The sequence below is a fragment of the Dipodomys spectabilis genome, unplaced genomic scaffold (genome assembly GCF_019054845.1).
Source record: "Dipodomys spectabilis isolate Male_0828 unplaced genomic scaffold, ASM1905484v1 ptg000136l, whole genome shotgun sequence".
NCBI lineage: Eukaryota > Metazoa > Chordata > Mammalia > Rodentia > Heteromyidae > Dipodomys > Dipodomys spectabilis.
In genome coordinates this window covers 1,733,679-1,752,975 of record NW_024870813.1, presented here as the reverse complement: position 1 = coordinate 1,752,975, position 19,297 = coordinate 1,733,679, and the positions used below count along the sequence as shown (strand labels likewise).

General features: G+C 46.7%; 1 protein-coding gene across 1 annotated transcript in view; it reads right to left on the bottom strand.

The window, feature by feature from the left end:
- Nucleotides 1-19,297, bottom strand: part of Grid1 (glutamate ionotropic receptor delta type subunit 1) — a 751,350-nt gene that overhangs the window by 595,573 nt on the left and 136,480 nt on the right. Inside the window, exon 3 of the mRNA XM_042690370.1 lies at nt 13,059-13,343. Within this exon, the coding sequence (XP_042546304.1) occupies nt 13,059-13,343 (285 nt within the window). The remainder of the gene's footprint in view (nt 1-13,058; nt 13,344-19,297) is intronic.

The following is a 19,297-nucleotide window of genomic DNA, read 5'->3' as shown; positions in this document are numbered from 1 at the left end:
GATAAAGAAACACTCAACAGAGCTCTGAGTATCACAGGAACGGCTGTCAGGCAGGGAAAGTGCCTGGTGAGAAGGAGGAAAATACGTAAGGGGTAGGGTGGAACAGAAAAGCAGTCCCTGAGGAAGGAATTCTCAGTCAGTGTGACATCTCACCCATCTCCTGCCTTGTGCTGCTCTGTTGAGTTCCTCCTATGCCCCCCACCCAAAAAAAAACTTCCCTTCCAGGCTCAGTGACCTTCCAGAGACTGGGGACAGAAGGAGAGAAGATGCCAGAATTTCACTCTCTCTGTCAGTATTTCACTATCTTTGTGTATCTGGTGTCTCTGGCTATGGCTGGGTCTCCACGTTCCTTGTGCGCTCTCTCTCTCTCTCTCTCTCTCTCTCTCTCTCTCTCTCTCTCTCTCTTTCTTTCTTATTCTAGTACTCTCATATGCTGGTGCTCAACCTCAGGGCCTAGATGCTGTCACTTAGCTTTTTCTGCTCAAAGCTAACTGGTGCTTTACCGCTTCCAGCTTTTTGCTGGTCTCATTGACTCTTATGCCTGGGCTGGCTTCAAACCGGAGATTCTCAGATCTCAGCTCCCTGAATAGCTAAGATTACAAGAGTGAGCCACCCGCACCCGGCCTAGCTCTCTCTTATAATGCCTAGTCACCCAAAAAACAGTGCTTGTGATGGCCACAGCTGAGAACCTTACCTGCCATGGTGTCCCTGGGGTCACACACAGAGCCCCTTTCAACTCAGATCAGCTCTGATAATTGGCAAGACCCTTCTTAGCTCAAACTTTATTCCCGACACCATCTCCTCCTTTGCCTAGATCCTGGCCTAGGCCACTCAGAGCAGTTTCAATCCATGAGCTCTCATCAGCCTTTCCCCAGCTCCCAGTTATAACGCCTGAGACCTCATCCAGGATCTCCAGTCCTCTGGATTGGTGTGGTCTCTTAGGGCAGGACACACATAGGGATCGCCTCCCAAGCCCATCCCTCACCACCTACTTCCTGTTTCTCATACCCAACAGCCTGCGGGTGACTCCATCCTCAAATTGTTTCTCACAAGAGCTGCTGACAACCAAACAGCGCCCTTGCTACATCTCACTTTGTTCTCTCACTTTGGATTTTGTCCCTGACTTTTTGCTCGCTCACACTTCTCCTCAGCAATATGGCACCAGAGAAGTTATCTTCCTCCAAGGTGTCGAGAAAAAAGAAAACAGGGCCCAGAACAAAAACAGGGTTCCTCCTCCTGCCTTATGTTAGTCACTGGCACCCCACCACCATCTTCTTGTTTCCTGATTGGAAAACACAAGTGTCTCCATGACCCAGCAACGTGGCTTTCTAGCACCTCATCCCACGGACGCCCTGGGATGTGCACATGAAGATGTGTGGTCAAAGGAGACACACTGTAGCACCTTGTGTAGATAGACAGCAAGGCACCAAACAGGACTGGATCACGAAATAGGAAAAGGACATGGACAGGAAATGGACAGAGGCCTGATGTTGCCTGATGCTGAGCAGCAGGTAGAGATGAGGTAGAACAAAGTGAGCCAATCTGGCCAGAATTCACCTGTAGAAGGATGTTGTCAAGCAGTATGGGAAGGAGGCACAGATCTGAAGATCTCTGGGTTCAGGGGTGCAAACTTCTGCCTGCCCATGTGACCTACCCAGGAAGCCCCTGTACTTCCAGCTGAGGGAAGGCCAGGGATGTAGAGAGAAGAGGGGCCTAATACACAGGAACATTTTACCTTTTCAGCAAGAATATATTCATTTTGTGTGTATCACCTAAAATATAAGAAAAATAATTTCTAGCCAAGCACCAGTGGCTCACGCCTGTGTCATAGCTACTCAAGAGACTGAGATGGGAGAATCACCATTCAAAGCCAGCTCAGACAGAAAAGTCCCTGAGAAAAATCTCTCTTGTCTCCATTCAACCACCAAAAAGATGAAAGTCAAGCTGTGGGTCAAGTGGTAGAGCACTAGCCTTGGGCAAAAAAAGCTCAGGAACAGAAAGAACACAGGCCCTGAGTTCAAGCCCCAGGGCCAGAATAATAATAATAATTATTATTATTATTATTTCAAAGCCAAAAAACAAAGCAATCTCCCCTTCCACTTTTCCTATCACCCTAGGAACCCATGGCAGCCCCTCTAAGCTTTCCAGTACCTTACCCTGTCTTCCCCTCTGGGCCTTATCAGGACTCAGCTGGACTCTTCCCCTGGGGTTCACACAGGCTTCCCAGGCCCTGCAGAGCCCCGCTGAAGCCCATGTCTGGTACAGTCATTGGGAGGCCAAGCAGACATAGGTGAGACCCAAGCCATAGCCAGGTGGATTGTAGGACAATCTTCAGAATGGAATTGAACATACAGAGGACTGTAGAGAAGTCATAATGCTACCCATATAGAAAATAGCACAGCCTGGGGTGGACCCTCTCTTCTGGGTCTCAGGCCCATGGGTACCCCTACCAAAGCCTCCACATGAAGAAGAGAAGCCACTGCCAACACCACGCAAATGAGAATCAGCTGAGAGCCAGTGGTTCACGCCTAGTACTCAGGAGGCTGAGATCTTGAGGATCGCAGTTCAAAGTCTGTGAGACTCTTATCTCCACTTAATTACCAAAAAGCCAGAAGTGGAGTTGTGGCTCAAGTGGGAGAGTACCAAACCTGAGCCAAAAAAAAAAAAAAAAAGCTCAGGGACAGCACCCAGGCCCTGAGTTCAAGTCCCAGGATTGGCACAAAAAAAAAAAAAATCAACAAGCTTCTGTTATTCAGCATCCTGACTAGACAGGAAGGACCTCAGCCCAGGACAAACCTTGATGGTGTTATCACACATGGTTTATGTCGAAAGCAGGAGACACTACCACAGGAACAGGGAATGGGCCACTGAGCCCACCCCATTCCATCATCAAGTTGCCTGGGCCCAAAGGGGTCACTGCAGTTCTTTTCCATTCGATGGGTGTCTTCCATCCCCTCCCCTCTTGGCTCTAAGTCCCCAATCTCTCCAATGAAGCCTGCTATTCAGGCCCTGGCTCTGTGTGTGTGTGTGTGTGTGTGTGTGTGTGTGTGTGTGTGTGTGTGTGTGTGTGTGTGTGTGTGTGTGTGTGTGTGTGTGTGTGTACGCGAGCATGCACAACTCTACCTCCAGCTTTTCGGTGGTTAATTGGCGCAGTTAATTGGCGATGAGTCTCACAGACTTTCCTGCTTGGTTGACTTTGAACTCTGATCCTTAGATTTCAGCCTCCTGAGTAGCTAGGATTACAGGTGTAAGCTACTTGGAGCCCATCTAGGATCTGACATTATACATGGTTTTCCTCTTCCTGAGCGACCTTCCTGCAATTCAGAACCCACTGTCTGCAGGGACAAAGGTGGGGCTGCAGGCCACCCAGCCAGTCCAGTTCAGTGGCACACGTGAACCTCAGGCTCAGTGCCCAGTGCTGTCCTGGGTACTGATGGTCTGCAAGAAAATGAGAAACCTGTGTCTTCCAACCACAGGGAGCTCTTTCCACTCTCAAATCCATCATTTCATTTCATTTCGGCCTCACAAGAATGCTCTGAGGAAGGTGGTTTTATTATCCCCACTACAAAAATGGGAAAACAAAGATCAGAGAGAGTAGAGAGAGTGCTTGGCAAATCCTCCCATGGTATCCGGACACAGCAGCCCTAACTTGGCAGCCTTGCTGTTATGATGCTGTGATTTCAACAGGGCTCTATGTTCACCCCTCCCTGGGGGAATGTGACGGGGGCTAGCTATGTTCATACACCATCCAGCTCTGATTCTGACATACTCGGAGTTCTCTGCAGGAAGTGAAGAAGCCAGGCTTGGCTCTCACATACCCTTCAGCATCCACCAAGGGCAGAGATTGCACTTATAAATCCCAATTCAAGAAACAAACACCTGGGCTTGGGTTTAGCTCAGTGGTAGATCCCTTGTCTGGCATGTGCAAGGCCCCAGGTCCGATCCCCAGCCTTCCCCACCACCCATTCAAAAGAAACCTTCCTGGCAGAATAATGGGTGATGAACCAGCTTGAAAACATGAATTCATTCATTCACTCATCACATATTTAATGAGCACCTTCTGAGTTCTAAATTTTACAAATTCAGCATCATTCAACAAAGTAAAATAAAACCTGCCTGGTGCAGCTGGATTGGAACAATGGCTTCTAATGTTGTTTAACACGATAGCATGGCTGTAGTTGGAAATACTTTAAATATAGATTTCAAAATAGCTAGTAGACAGGCTTTTGATATGCCCATCACAAAGAAGGGGCCTGTCTGAGGTAAGAGCGCTGCCAACCACCCTGATCTGATCACTGTACATCATAACATGTGTCGGCGTGTCTCAGGGCATCCCATAAATATGCACTGATTGAAAAAGCTAAAAAAGCCAAACACCCATGTTCACACCTGTAATCCTAGCTACTCACAAAGTTAAAATCTGAGGATCATAGTTCAAAGACAGCCCAGGCAGAAAAATCCATGAGATTCTTATCTCCAATTAACCACTGAAACGCCAGAAGTAAAGCTGTGGCTCAAGTAGTAGAGTACTAGTCTTGAGCAAAAGAGCTCACAGACAACACCCAGGTCCTGAGTTCAAGCCCCAAATTTTAAAAAGCAGCTTTAAAAAAGATATTTTTTAAAATAAACTACAAGCAATCCACATTTTCACTAGGGAAAGATGGACATCAAAAAAAACTGAATAAATAGGAATACAGTGAAAAAATGAAAGAGAAAAGAGTGCCAAAAGGAAAGGTAGTCAGTCCCTCAAGGTGGGAATCAGCTGCCTCTCTCTGCATAAATAAATGTCCTGTGTAGATGGAACAACTAATGCAAAGGTCCTGAGGCCAAGACTAAGCCTGGAATGTTCAGAGCAGCAAGGATCTAGTGGGGAGAGATTGAGCAGGATGAGTATAGGAGGTGCCTATGGGTAGAAAATGGAAGTCCAACTGAAGGACTATCTCTGTTACTCCTGTGGAGGAGTAAGAGGCTCCAGTGGTCATTGAAGACCTTCGGATTCACAAGAAAACATCTAGCTATGCACTGGTAGCCCGCACCTAGAATCATACCAGGAGGCTGAGCTCTTGAGGGTCATGATTTGAAGCCAACCTGGGTGCAGAAAAGTCCTCAAGTCTCCATCTCCAATTAATCAGCAAATGACAAACTGGAGTCATGGCTCAAATAGTAGAGTACTAGTCATGAACAAGCAAGCTGAGCAAGAGCATGAGGCCCTGAGTTCAAGCCTCAGGGCTTCCCATAGTCCTTGACCAATCACATTAGAATCCTTCTGTAACAAGAAAACTCTTTGAATAGAAGGCTCCTGCCTTCACTACTGTGCTAAAAGCTAGACAGCCTACAGGTTCTGCTACCCACCTCAAAGAGCAGCACAACCAAAGCCAGACAGACGCGGCAAGCAGTGGAACATGAACTTGAATGTAACATAGGGTCACATCATAGCTAGGTCCTTAATGGAATTCTAGTATTTAATAACAAAAGCCAGGTAGTGTGGGGCACTCCTATAATCCTAGCACTCAGAAGACTGAGGCAGGAAGATTGCAAGTTTGAGGCCAGCCTGTATGACATAGTGAGATCCTGTTTCAAAACAAACAAACAAACAAAAACATCTCACAGTGGGCACCAGGGGGTTCACACCTAAAATCCTAGCTACTCAGGAGAATGAGATCAGAGGATCTCACTCAGTTCAATGCCAGCTTGGCCAGGAAAGTCTGTGAAACTCTTTATGTCTAATTAACCACTAAAAAGGCAAAAGTGAAGTTGTAGTTCAAGTGGTAGAGTGTTAGCCTTGTGTATAAATGCTCAGGGACAACATCCAGGCCCAGAACTGGCACAAAAAAAAAAAACCCTGGGACATATATGGATATATGTGTGTATACATATATATATAAAACATATACATGTATATAGTATATATACATACATATGTATATACATATGTGTTATATTTGTGCGTATATATAAGAGAAGTAAGCTCCAGTGGTGATTGGATTCACAAGGAAATATAATATATAGAGACTGAGACAGAGATGAGATACACACACACAGACACATAGATAGACAGACAGATAGATAAATCGATCCTATAACCTCTTCTTGCTCCCTCTGATAGGTCTGAGAAGAGCTGAGGAGAAAGGGGACCAGCAACAGAGGATGTCAGCAGAGTCACCTCCATATTAGAGGGGCTTATTAAGGAAAGAGAAAAAAGCAAAAGATGCAGAGCACAGCCACACAGGGGGATGCATCAGAAGCCAGCCCAGCCTCACCGTTCTGCACTCACCTGCCTGCCAGGCCTCACCCCCCTGTGCCCGCCCTGCCTACCAGCCTCGCCCCTCTGCACTCGCCCTGCCTCTAGCTGGCATCGCCTCCCATCCCTAGACACACTCTTGAACTTGATGGAGGGGTGAGAGAAACCCAGAGCTAATGAACTTGAATCTTCCAGTGAACACTACAATTAATGTGCTCTAAAGTACAGTTGCTTTGTAATTAGATTGAAGAACAAAGCCCCAAACACTCGTCTGGGTAAAGTTATTGTCAAACTTCTTCTGTAGGTTTCCTAGCAATTAAACTCACTTGTTCACTTTGTCTGGCAAAAGTATTTATTACTTCAATTTACACTAAGGCCGTAATGATACGGTGTGTGTTCTTAGCGAGCATGGGGTCCTCTGGCCTGCTGTACAGAGTGAACTCAATAATGAGGACAAGCAGAACTGGCCAGCTCTGGTCCTCTACTTCTGGGAGAAACACTGCAGGAAGGTGCTGGGGAGGGGGCAATGCCTATACGGAGGATATTCACCATGAAAACCAAGACGGCTGTCCAGCTGAGAAGGTGCCACGCTCACCAGAGGCCCCCTGAGCGGCTGCCACACCTGCTGGAGGTTGGAGCAGTACTCAGCCCCAACTCAGCGTAAGAACAGCAACCCACATCTAAGAGCACTGGCACCAAGCTCTCTCTGTCGCTCAGCTCAAAAGCCTAACATTGAGCCAGAAAAGCAATCCCAGAAGTGTGTGGAAGTATTATCCACACACAGAAGATTCACAAACACAACAATTAAGCCATGTGTATCTGAGGATCCATGACTATCAGGTCAACTTAGGGACCAGATAGCATAAAGTCTAAATAGTGGCTAAGCCTCCCTTGGTGGGGGAAGAAAAGATGGGTATGAAATACATAGGGGCTCTTTTATATTTATTAACCAGATCTGTGAATTCTAGACACTAATTTTCTTCTTTTTTGTTGATGCTTTGCAACCACAAATAACTTTCTATTTTAAAAAACCCTCATTTTAGGTCCAGATATGGCAATGCATATCTGTAATCCCAGCTACTCAGAATGTGTAAGAAGGAGGATCACAGTCTTAGGCTGATCTCAGGCAAAAAGTGAGACCCTATCTGAAATGAATCTAAATCAAAGAGGGCTGGAGTCATGATTCAAGTGGTAGAGTGCCTGCTTAGCAAGCCCAAAGCCCCGAGTTCAAACCCTGGTACTGCCAATCATAATAATAAGATAAAATAATAATAATAATGTAAAAACAATAATTTATCAATGAGCACAAATAAACAGAGGCTACTAATGCAGGTACCTGGCTTTGTTTCTGCAGAATGCCAGGTCCCCACCATCACAGGATGCTGACTGGAGGAGAGGCCACATGGGTTGGGTGTTGTGCACCCTGTCAGCGCTATAAAGAAAAAGGACCTTGGACCCTGACTTCTGATTCGCCTTGTGCAACTTTAGCAAAGCTGGTCCACGTCTCTGTTTCTCTGTTTAAAATGGGGCCTGGTGAAATACATGGTGCCTGCTAAGGGTTCCAGGAGCACTTTTGTGTGTGCACGCCAGTATTCAGGGCCTCACACTCTCACTCAGCTTTGCGCTATGGCTTTGCACACCTCCACTTGAGCCACAGCTCCACTTCCAGCATTTTGCTATCTACTTGGAGATATGAGTCTCACAGGCAGGCTTCAAACTTCGATCCTCAGATCACAGCCTACTGAGCACATTCTAGGCATGATTCACCAGTACTCAGCCTCCGTGAGTACTTTTTTATTTTTCATGAATGAGCCAATGATATTCAATATCCCAACACCACTACAACCCACATCCAAATTTACTCTGAAGAGGAAAATTGTGATTACAGCTACTAGCACCCACCCCCAAACATGCATACATACAGGCACGCCACATGCATGCGTGCACACACACACACACGCGCACACACACACACACACACACACACACACACCAGCATTTGAAGTGGCAGACCGAAAGTTCTCTGTTCTGTTTGATCCAAACTTTTGGTATTTTCATGTTACAGATTTTCTAGCCCAGATGTCAGTTTCTCTTATTTTCCCTTTTGCTGTCACAACAAGCATACAAGTATTTTCCATGGAATTTTACCAAATGGCACATCTCATAGTTGTGTAAACCATATACATACAAACTCCTCTCTCACCCTTTATTAGTCAGCCTCCTGGCACTATCATGAAGTACCTGAGTTCACTGAACATGAAAGAGAAAGGTTGATTCAGGTTCACAGTTCTAGTAGTTCAAGTCCAAGATCGGGAAGCTGGGCTGCTTTGGGCCTCTGGCAGGTGTAGCTGGTTATGGTGGGGATACAGGATGGAGCAAACCACTCACATCACAAAGCAGAAGATCAGAGAGCTTGAAACTAAGAGAACAGAGTCCTGCCATCCCCTTCAGAGGTACTTCCCCAGTGACCTAAGATTCTCCCACTAGGCCCTGCCTCTTAAAGGTGTACCACACCTCCCAACAGCATACCCTGAAGGGATTGTTGCAACATGCAATGGTCAGACTTTAGCACATCTCTCTGCCACCAGAGCAAGACATATCTAGATTTTCAAGTGAGACAAATGTGGAGGAGTTGAGCCTCAGCCCACAAAGGAAGGATTATCTGTGGTCTGACCATCAGCCTCAGGCCCAGGGTGTCCATGCTAAACCTCCCTCCCTGCTCCCTGGCATCAACTTTGTCTAGAAACAGAAAAGAGAACCTAGTGCCTTGCAATCCCCACAATCAATAAGTAGGGTGTCTTAAAGTCAGAAAGAATCTCCCAGCACTCCACATTCCTCGTGTATAAAAATGTAGCAATAATCTTGCTTCTGCAGCCACTGGGCAACTTAAATGACCTAACATGCTTATGTACAAACACCTCCAAGATCAGAATCCACAAAACTCACTACATCTCCAAACCACTCCTGTTTGACTTCGGGAGGAATAAATCAGTCTTTATACTCAATTTGCTTTTTAATTGGCCAGTCTGCAGCTAGAGCAGCTGTGGTTGAGAGAGGTAGAGATCCCTAAAGAACTCAGCTGTATGGGGGGAGGGAGTAGGAATCCACCTTTAGCCGAGAATACATAGCTGCAGCCATGCCCAGGAAGCAGCCTTCAATATGAATGGGAAGGCAGGCTGGAAATCAGGATGGAGGCTAAGCTGGGCTGGGCAGGAGGGGACAAGCTAGGATCAGCAGTGAGTGTCATGGCAGTGCAATCTTTCCAGAGAATGCTTTGGGATGAACACTTATTGTCAAGATAGGCCAATGACCAGGTAAACAAAGGCAAAAGGTCCAATACCGAGAACAATAAAAGAGATCTGGCCTTCAGAGAGTAAAGCTAAGTGCCACAGAACCCTGGACAGCACAGTAGGTGCACTAAGTCTCACACAGACTTCTCACTAGATAGGGTGGCTCTATGACGCTCCCTTCACCTCCACCCCTACCCTGCTCTGGTCAGAATAGACAAGCATGGCGGGTCACTGTCAGCCCTTCTTTTACCACAGATGACCAGAGCAACCACAGCACTTTATCTTGCTGAGTCCCTACATGGCCTCTGACAGCATGATGATCTCTCAAATAAATGACCCACAAGGATCCACCAGATGAAAACTACAAGTCCTCCACTCTGGGAATCAAATAAAGAATAATCTGGCTAAAAACCAAGTTCAACCCCACCCTCCACTGCAGGTAGCAAAGCCGTACAGGTTGGAACATAAGAGACATCTTTATGGCTGGCTTAGAAGTTTGGGTGAGCGAGAAGAAGAGATAAGGCCGGACAGCATGTCTGCTGGATGAATTGTGTTCCTGACTCAGAGGTCAGATTGTCCTGCACCCTCATCTTTCTTATTGTCTCTCCTTTGTCTTTGGTGAAAAATTTGTGTGGAAACTCCCATCTCCTCATCTGTGAGTTGGTTCATTCACATAGGTGACCATGCTTAGAACTCGTTGGTGCCAGTCCCTGTGCTGGACAGCAGAGATACACAGTGGAGAGATGCGGGTGGCTCTCCTGGGGGCTGATCGCTTGACGAGGGAGTCTAGTGCCCCTCAAAGACAGAATAAGCCACACAAGCTGAGCACAGGACAGTGAGTGAGACCCCAGGAGAAGTGGGAACCAGGGTGCCTTCCTGAGGAGAGTGGAGGGGTGAGAGGTAGAAGAAGAAGAAAACAAATGGGTGGACCCAGAACAAATCATGTCAAGTGAGGTAAGCCAAGCTCAGAGAGACAAACAGCACAACTTTGCTCTCATATGCCGAAGCTAGATCTAAAACACACCGGGGCATGATAAATTATACGGGACTCTAGGCATTCACACAAGGTGAGACCAAAGGAGGATGCTTTTAAGGGAGGAACCCAACGGCTCAATGCCTCTGTACCTCTGATCATACAAAATAATATTTATCAAAATGAACTCCAAGAAATAGAAACAAGGTTTTCTTTTTCCTTATAGCTGTTTTCATTTTCTTTGCTTTTTTGCCTTTCTGTGTGTTTATCTGTCTTTGGGGAGGATAAGGGAGCACAGAAATGGAGAACCAAAGGGTTCTCCAATGCAGCAGTGATACTCACTACACACTATGTTGAAAATGAACTATACAACATATGGGTGGAGACAGCAGGGAAAAACTGGGAGACAGTGAGGGAAGGGGTGACACCATCCAAAAAGAAATGTACTCTTTATCTGACTTATGTAACCATAACCCTTCTGTATATCAACTTATAATAACAATATAAAATAAATCAAAGAAGAAGAAAACAGGGTCTGGACAAGCGCCACCAAGTGTCACTCTGTTAGCAGGAGTCACAGAAGCCAGACAAGGAAGGGAAGGCAGGCTGGGGAGCTGACCATCTGTGACTGGACCCCCCTGAGCCTCCCAGGGACCAGAAGGTGGCTTGTGAGCCAGAGCAGATGGAAAGCAATGACACCTGGGAAAAGCAAGGTAGGGAGGGCCTATACACACTGGACAACAGCATTCTCCACCCCTGGCAGTGCCCAACATCCACAGGACCCAGAATTAGAACACACTGGACTTGAGCCACCATCCCAAAGAGATCTCAGAGGAAGGCTTGGCCCCAGAGCAATCCCTGTGGTGCCTCCTGGCTGTTCTAAAGTCTCTGATTCCTCTCAAAGATCCTGTGATTTAGCGGAGGGAAAGGCCAGGTCCTTGACAGAGTTCAGTCAATTTCCAGGAGCCTCAGGCCCCCTGGACCCATCGCTATCTCGTCATTATTTCAGCACAGTAAGTGTTTGCTCTTTCAATTCTTCCTGGAAGGCTTCAAGCTGCATATTTGCTCAGGAGCTGAGAACAGCACCTCAGTCTTAGAGAAGCAGAGTATTTAGGCAAATGCAAACATATGTTGCGTTCTTTTCTTAGTTACGTTCTTGGCAAAGTAGTTATTTCACCAGGAGACAAAATAAGACTTGCAAAAGATTGTCCATTCCACTCCAGCCCCAGCCATGGATTTGCTGACCCTCTCCGATATCTTCCCCCCACCCCCACCCCCACCCCCCACCCCTCGCCATTACCAGGCAATCAAGTAGCTGTGGCTATAAAGGGGCAATGGAGACATGCCTAAGTAAGAACTCCTCTGGATCTTCACTGGTGGTCGTATGAATCTGTACCTGTGATAAAACTGCATGGACATAAACCCATACAAACCAGTGCCTGCTATGTAGTAAACTATGAATAAGATCTATGGGCTGTGCCCAGGCCAAATCCTGCTCATAGGACTGTACAACATTCAGGCAAGACGCTGCCCTTGGAAAGCTGGCATGAAGGGCACATGGGAATTCTCTGCCTTATTTTTTCTAATTGCATGTGATTCTCAATCATCTCCAAGTAACTTTTTAAGCATGTGTGCCAGTCCTGGGGCTTGAGCTTAGGGCCTAGGTGCTGTCTTGAAGCTTTTATGCTCTACCATTTGATCCACAGCACCACTTCCGGCACTTTTTGTATTTTAATTGGAAGTAAAAGTCTCACCAACTTTCCTGTTCCAACTGGCTTCAAACCATGATTCTCAGATCTCTGTCTCCTGAGTAGCTAGGATTACAAGCATGAGCCACCAGCACCTGGCTTCCAAGCAACTTTTTAAATGCAAAATGTAGAGACTATTTTATCTTAGCACTCAGGCTGATTTATCTATACAGAGCAATCTGCAGCCAACATGAAACCATTTCTCCAAAGCCCATTTTATGTGTTTTTTTTTTTTCTACAAGTAAATTATGCTTGTTTTCTTATGAGAGGTTTTCAAAAAAGCCATGTCCAATCATTCATGGTGCTCTAAGCCCCACAAACCCAGGCTGGCCTTGTGATCCTTGAGGCATCTCTTCCTCGACCTTTGTCCCAGCCTGAGACTTTGAGGCTGAGATTAGATAGAAGTGAAGAGAGACAAGGAGTCAAGAAGGCCAGGCAAACATCTGGCATAGGTAAGCCTAAACTGGCAGCCCCCGCCGCTGCCTAGATGCGGCTCTTCGGATCTCTGCCAATAGTTTATTAATATTTTATTGAAAATTCTAAGATGATTCAAACTTCAGCTGTCATGATAAGGTGCTGTTGCTAGGCAACATTAGTGCCTGTCTAGGGATCCGGTTTTTCAGCTCTTCTCCCACTCACAAAATTCAAGGTTGGGCCCTACAATCCTGAGGCCCATTCAGCTTGGACTACCAACCACTGACCCGAGCTTTGCCAGCTTTCTAGTAATGCCTGTTTTGAGTTTCTGAATACCCAGCCTCCCCTATACCTGAGCCCCCAAAAGCAGCCTCCACTCACTCCCCACTCACCATACTCGCTGTCGTAGAACATGACGAACTTCTGCCAGCGCAACTCTGTCACCAACCTGAGCATGACATCATTGAGGCGGACAGGGGGTCTCGAAGCCAACGTGTAGGCCTCACCATCGGGGCTGGGGTTCAGATGACAGGCGGTGCGTGGTGACCCCCCAGGGTTGCGTTGAACGAAGAGGTGTGGGATGTGCATGGCATCTGTAAGGGATTGCAAGGCATTGGCGGAGGCACAACCAGTGGATGTCACCAAGGCCAAAATCCCCTGGGTCATGAGGTCACAGGCTGTAAAGAGAAGGAAGAGAATGGGAGGGGTCAATATCCAACAGAGCTGCCCAGGCTCTAATTCATACAGCCCAGCTACCAGCTCAGGCTCAGGACCCTGGAATGCTGCCTCCTTCCAAGAACAAGCGCTCATCTCAAACAGACCAGTGGCTCTTCATGAGCATCTCACTGACTCCCCTGCGAAGCTTCCAATGGAACAGTCCAGTGCTGGTCTAGCACATTGGAACATGGACATAGAAAGTGTACAAACCATTTTCCCTAGGTCATTCAAACCAGAACGGTAAAAAAAAAAAAAAAAGGGGGTCTCTCTATCAAACTGACTCCCCCAGCAAAGCTCCAAACTAGCCATCCTGTTTCCCAGTGGAGATCATGACCTCTCCCTTTAAGAGCCAAAATTTCATTATGAGAAATACATGCATCCTCACTGCCTTGCCAGGAGCTCAGAATATACTATGTGCTCTACAGTTGTTGGCTGAACTGAATCGACTGGTACTAAAAAGGAGAAGGTTATCATTAAGTCAGAGGACTCAGGCAAATAGTTGACAAATTACACAGACATACTTTTAATTTATTAGAAATAGGCAGAAAGGGCACTGATGGCTCATGCTGTAAGCTGAGATCTGAGGATCACAGTTCAAAGCCAGCCCAGGAAGGAAAGTCCATGAGACTCTTATTTCCAATTTACCACCAAAATGCTAGAAAAGGAAGTATGGCTCAAATGGTTGAGTGCTAGCCTTGAGCACAAAAGCTTAGGGACAGTGCTCAGACCTTGAAATCAAGTCACAGGACTGGCACCCAAAAAAGGAGAAATTTGTCAGGCACCCCTGGCCTACCCCTATAATCGTAGCTACTAAGGAAACAGAGATCTGAGAAATGCTGTTCAAAGCCAGCCCAGGCAGAAAAGTCTATGAGACTTTTGTCTCGTTAACCACCCAAATGCTCAAAGTGAAGCTGTAGCTCCAGTGGTAGAGCACCAGCCTTGAGAGAAAAAGCTAAGAGACAGAGCTCAGGCCCTGAGTTCAAAAACAGGAATCTATATCTTCTAACCAAGAATAATAGAGTTCTACCATGAAAATGCTAGGTAAATCTCAGAGGAAGTGCTTGGTCCCAAGTCCAGGACTGTTCAGCATCCAGGCCTGATTGACAATCACAAAGGAAGATGCACTTGTGGCGGGCTGGTCACCAAAGCTGGGAGGAGAAATCTTAAGAAGCCACCAGAAGTCATTTCAGGTTCTGACACACTCAGGGCCTCAACTTTGGAAGTCATCCAGCAGGCACTAAGGGGCGCACCTATAGCCCCACACTCATGCTGTCTGGGTACATCATTAGGTCAGATAATAGAAAGCTATACTTCTCCACGCCACAATCCCTGTGCCAGTTTTGAAGCAAACATTTCTTATGAATGTTCTGTGCAATGTCAGGAATGTGGGAAAGCAGATGCAGTTTCAAAACACAGCCTGTGAATGGCAGTGGCCATCTGCCACACACAGCAGACTTTGAACAACTTTGACAATGAGGTTCCTTGGGCAGGAGTCCCTGCCTTTATGTAATGCCTAAGACAGAGCTGGGGAAGGAGGTGAAGAACAAGAGAACCTGCATCAAGAAGGACGTGAAAGCCTGGCACTGGTGGCTCATACCTGTAGTCCTAGATACTTAGGAGGCTGAGATCTGAGAATCACAGTTCAAAGCCAGACCAGGCAGGAAAGTCCATGAGACTTGTGTCTTCAATCATAACTATCAAAACAAAAGCTGGAAATGGAGCTGTGACTCAAGTGGTAAAGTACTAATCTTAAATACAAAGGCTCAGGAATAGCACCCAGGCCCCGAGTTTAAGCCCCAGGATTAGGAAGAGGAGGAGGAGGAGGAGGAGGAGGAGGAGGAGGAGGAGGAGGGGGAGGAGGAGGAAGAAGAAGAAGAAGAAAAGGAGAAGAATGGGAATGCAAAGGAGGAAAAGAAGGAGAAGATGGCGGCGGCCAGAGGCGGGGAAGGTGAGGGAGAGGACCTTTCACACTGGGAACACAAAGGCAGGGGATCCCCATGCCAGGAGATCACCTTGCACCTCCAAGCACATCATGAGTAACACCTCAAATCCCCCCTATTTCCCTCTGCTGATTCACCTCCCCCAAGGCCCCATGAAATAATGAAGTCTCTTAGGAATCTTAGACCACCCAAATACTCATCCACTTTCACAGAAACACAATAATGCCATGCCTGTCTAAAAGCAGAGTCAAGAGATTTGAGGTGCTCATACTCCTTAATTTTGCAGGCCTTCCTATCCCTGCCCCTCACCATAGCTCCGCCTGTATTCCCTTCTCCCTTGGCCCCTCGCTTTCGCTTTTTCAATCCATATACTCATTCCTGCTTTGGGATTCAGACTGTCCATCCCAGGCAGGCTAATAAGGGTTGCTTAATGACAAATATCCACACTGCCCCCGTTATGACAGCTCACATTGCTACATGACTCTCTGACCCTTCCGTTCAACCTCAAGCTCCAGAAAGACAGAGGTGGTGTCTGTTGTGTGAATTGTCCCTCCGAAGACACACACAGGGCCCCACACACAATAGGCAATAGACGCCCCTGAAAGGGATACCTGAGGCTCTGCCATTTTCATGTAGCCCCTGGTCAATAGCTCCTCTCTTAGCATCTAGCCAAATGGTAGCAAGGAGGCTAAACCCAAAATCAATGCAGACAGTGTTTAGCAGTACTCTGAGAATATCATAAATGACCTGAAAAATGCAAATAGATGGGTGCTTATGAAAGTGTTCTACTTGCAGAGCACATGTGGCCTTTGAAACTCCTCACAAAGGTGCTACAATAACATGGGAGAGGGCTTGTCATCAAAAGGTATGCGAAAATAATACAAAATTGCATGCATTTCTATGGTATCAATTAAATAAAACAACACGCATGAAAGAAAGACCAGAAGGAAATAATGCAAAACGTTGTAAGTGACTTTCATTCAGAAGGAGCCTAGAAATGGTTTTCCTTCTTCTCTATACTTTGCCAAAATTAGGTGACATGAATAGGAAATTCCTTAAAAGAAAAGTATATCTTCCAATAATGGGTAAACAGGAGGCAATAAAGAAGGGAAGAGGAGCCATGGTGTGAGAAATTCCTCTGGGGAAAACTCCGTAGAATATATGATATATGTGAATTCACACGGTGCCTGGGACATCATGTAGAGAATAGATCATTGCCTCCCTGCCCCAGATAATGAAATGTGAAATGACTCAACCATCAAGGGACCAGGGCTAGAGTGATTCCACCCAGCCTCTGTCCATGTAATCCAGGGATGTGAAAGATAGTTCTGAGAGGTGGTCAAGCAAGAAAAATAATACACAACATTATCAGCTCACCTTGATGGCAACTTGACAGAAAGCTATGTACATGAAAAAGGCAATATATATATATATATATATATATATAGCCTTTTCATATATATATATATATATATATATATATATATATATATATATGAAAAGAAAACCAGCAACAACCCCCACCCAAAAGATAAGGCACTATGAAGATGAATAGATTGTTCTTCCTTCTTTTGAACATAATTTTGTCAATACCAAGATATTATAATCTTAAAAGGAAATTGTGTGTGTGTGTGTGTGTGTGTGTGTGTGTGTGTGTGTGTGTGTGTGTGTGTTCAGGTCCCAGGGTTTGAACTCAGGGCCTAGGCACTGTCCTTAAGCTTTTTCACCTCTACCACTTGAACCACAGCTCCACTTCTGGCTTTTTTGGGGGGTAGGGGGAGGTAGGGAGGGAAAGATAGTTACTTGGAGATAAGAGTATCAAGGAATTTCCTAACTGTAATCATCAGATCTCAGCCTCCTAAGTAGCTAAGATTATAGCCACCAGCAGCCAGCTTTAAAAGTAATCTTTTAAAACAGAGTGAGTATCACTGGGACAGAAACAATTCAGGGATTCCAGCCTTTAGTTGTAGAAGGCTGGTAGAAGGAAGGACCCTCCATCAACATTAGTCAACTTGGCTCTTGGTACCCATCCACCCAGCTCCCTCCCACATCAACACTTGATTTCTGATGGCAAATCTTATCCCATTTCCTCATCTGAGCACACACGCCACTGTATACTGAGAACTGGCTCCTGCCCCTGTGTGTTTCATGCACCCACCAAGGAGAGCCTCTGCTGTGGTCACTCAGGATACACAAGAGATAGACACCACAATTTGGTGTGAGGGAAGAGAGAGGAAGTTCCCAGAAGTACGGAAAGAAGTATACTGGAGATTGGCATCAGAGTATCAAAGGAAAAACAATTATGTCAACCAGAAGATAGGGTGGGCCAGTATGGCAAAGACCCAGATACTACCTGCTACCTCACCAGAATCTCATGGACCCAAGCTCCAAATTTGCTCTTCTAGCAGCAGCCATGTGGCCATAAGCATGGATTCCCTCACATCCTAGCCTTGTGCCCAGCAGAGCCATGGCAGCATTGACTTAGAACAGTGCTCCAAGTGCCTATGCCTAGCTGAGCACAGAAAAATGCCACACAGATGTCACTTTCCTGCCCAGTGCTGAGACGCTCCCAAGTCACACCTGAGATCTCAGGAAGGATCGGTCATCAGACTTAAGAGCAATCCTTCCTCCCCTCGCCCCCCCCATCCCCATCCTCTAACTGATAGGGAGGTGGGCGTAGGGCCATTGATGGCCCACCCCCTCCTACAGCCACCTGCAGCACCACAGGCGCTCAGTCTTGGGGAATAGGGTGGATAATTAAGGCTGGAAGTCTCTCCCAGGCACTAATGGAGAGACCCAATGCGAGTCAATTTTCAATCCACTGTGAATGGCCTGCTAATTGGGGCACTGTTGAAATGATGATTATTTAGAAGCTTCTAACATAAAAATAATAAGATCAAAATACATCAGATCAAAGCCAAATCAGCTATTAGCCTAATCGAGGTTGTGTGAGATGAGACCTTACACAACTCAGCTCGTGTCCTGGTTGCAGTGAGAGATGCGGGTCTGAGACAGCTGTGGACCACACTGTGGGACCTCGGGCAAGGGCTTGATCCTCTGCAGGATTCTCTCTCCCTCCCTCCCTCCCTCTCCCTCTCCCTCTCCTTCTCCCTCTCCCTCTCCCTCTCCCTCTCCCTCTCCCTCTCCCTCTCCCTCTCCCTCTCCCTCTCCCTCTCTCCCTCTCCTTCTCCCTCTCCCTCTCCCTCTCCCTCTCCCTCTCTCTTTCTTTCTCTCCCTCCCTCCCCCTCCCTCTCTCTCTCACACACATTCTCATCTACATATCTATCTCTCCCTCTCCCTCTCCCTCTCCCTCTCCCTCTCCCTCTCCTTCTCCCTCTCCCTCTCCCTCTCCCTCTCCCTCTCCCTCTCCCTCTTCCTCTCCCTCTCCCTCTTCCTCTCCCTCCCTCCTTCTCCCTCTCTCTCTCTCACACACACATTCTCTCTCATCTACATATCTATCTCTCCCTCTCCCTCTCTCTCCTCTACATTTGGCAGAGCTAGTTTCTCTCACTCTCTCTGTCTTGTCTCTCTCTGTCTCTTTACCGCTGTATATGTGCCTGTCTGTCCATGAGTATTTCTTCTCTCCATTTGGCAGGACTGGTCTCTCTGTATTATCTTCTTTGTCTGTGTGTCTGCCTGTCTATTTCTCTCTCTCTCTGTCTGTCTCTCTGTCTGTCTGTCTGTCTGTCTCTCTCTCTCTCTCTCTCTCTCTCTCTGTAAGTATTTCTCCCTTCTATTTGACAGGGCTGTTTGCCTTGTCCTTTTTTTCTGTCTGTCTGTCTGTCATCTATCAATGAGTGTTTCTCCCTTCTTTCCATTTGGCAGGGCTATTCTCTCTTGTCTTTTGTCTGTTGCCTAACTGCCTGTTGCCTGTCTGTCTATGAGTGTTTCTCCCCTCTCTCCATTTGGCAGGGCTCTATCCTCTCTCTCTCTCTCTCTCTCTCTCTCTCTCTCTCTCTCTCTCTCTCTCTCTC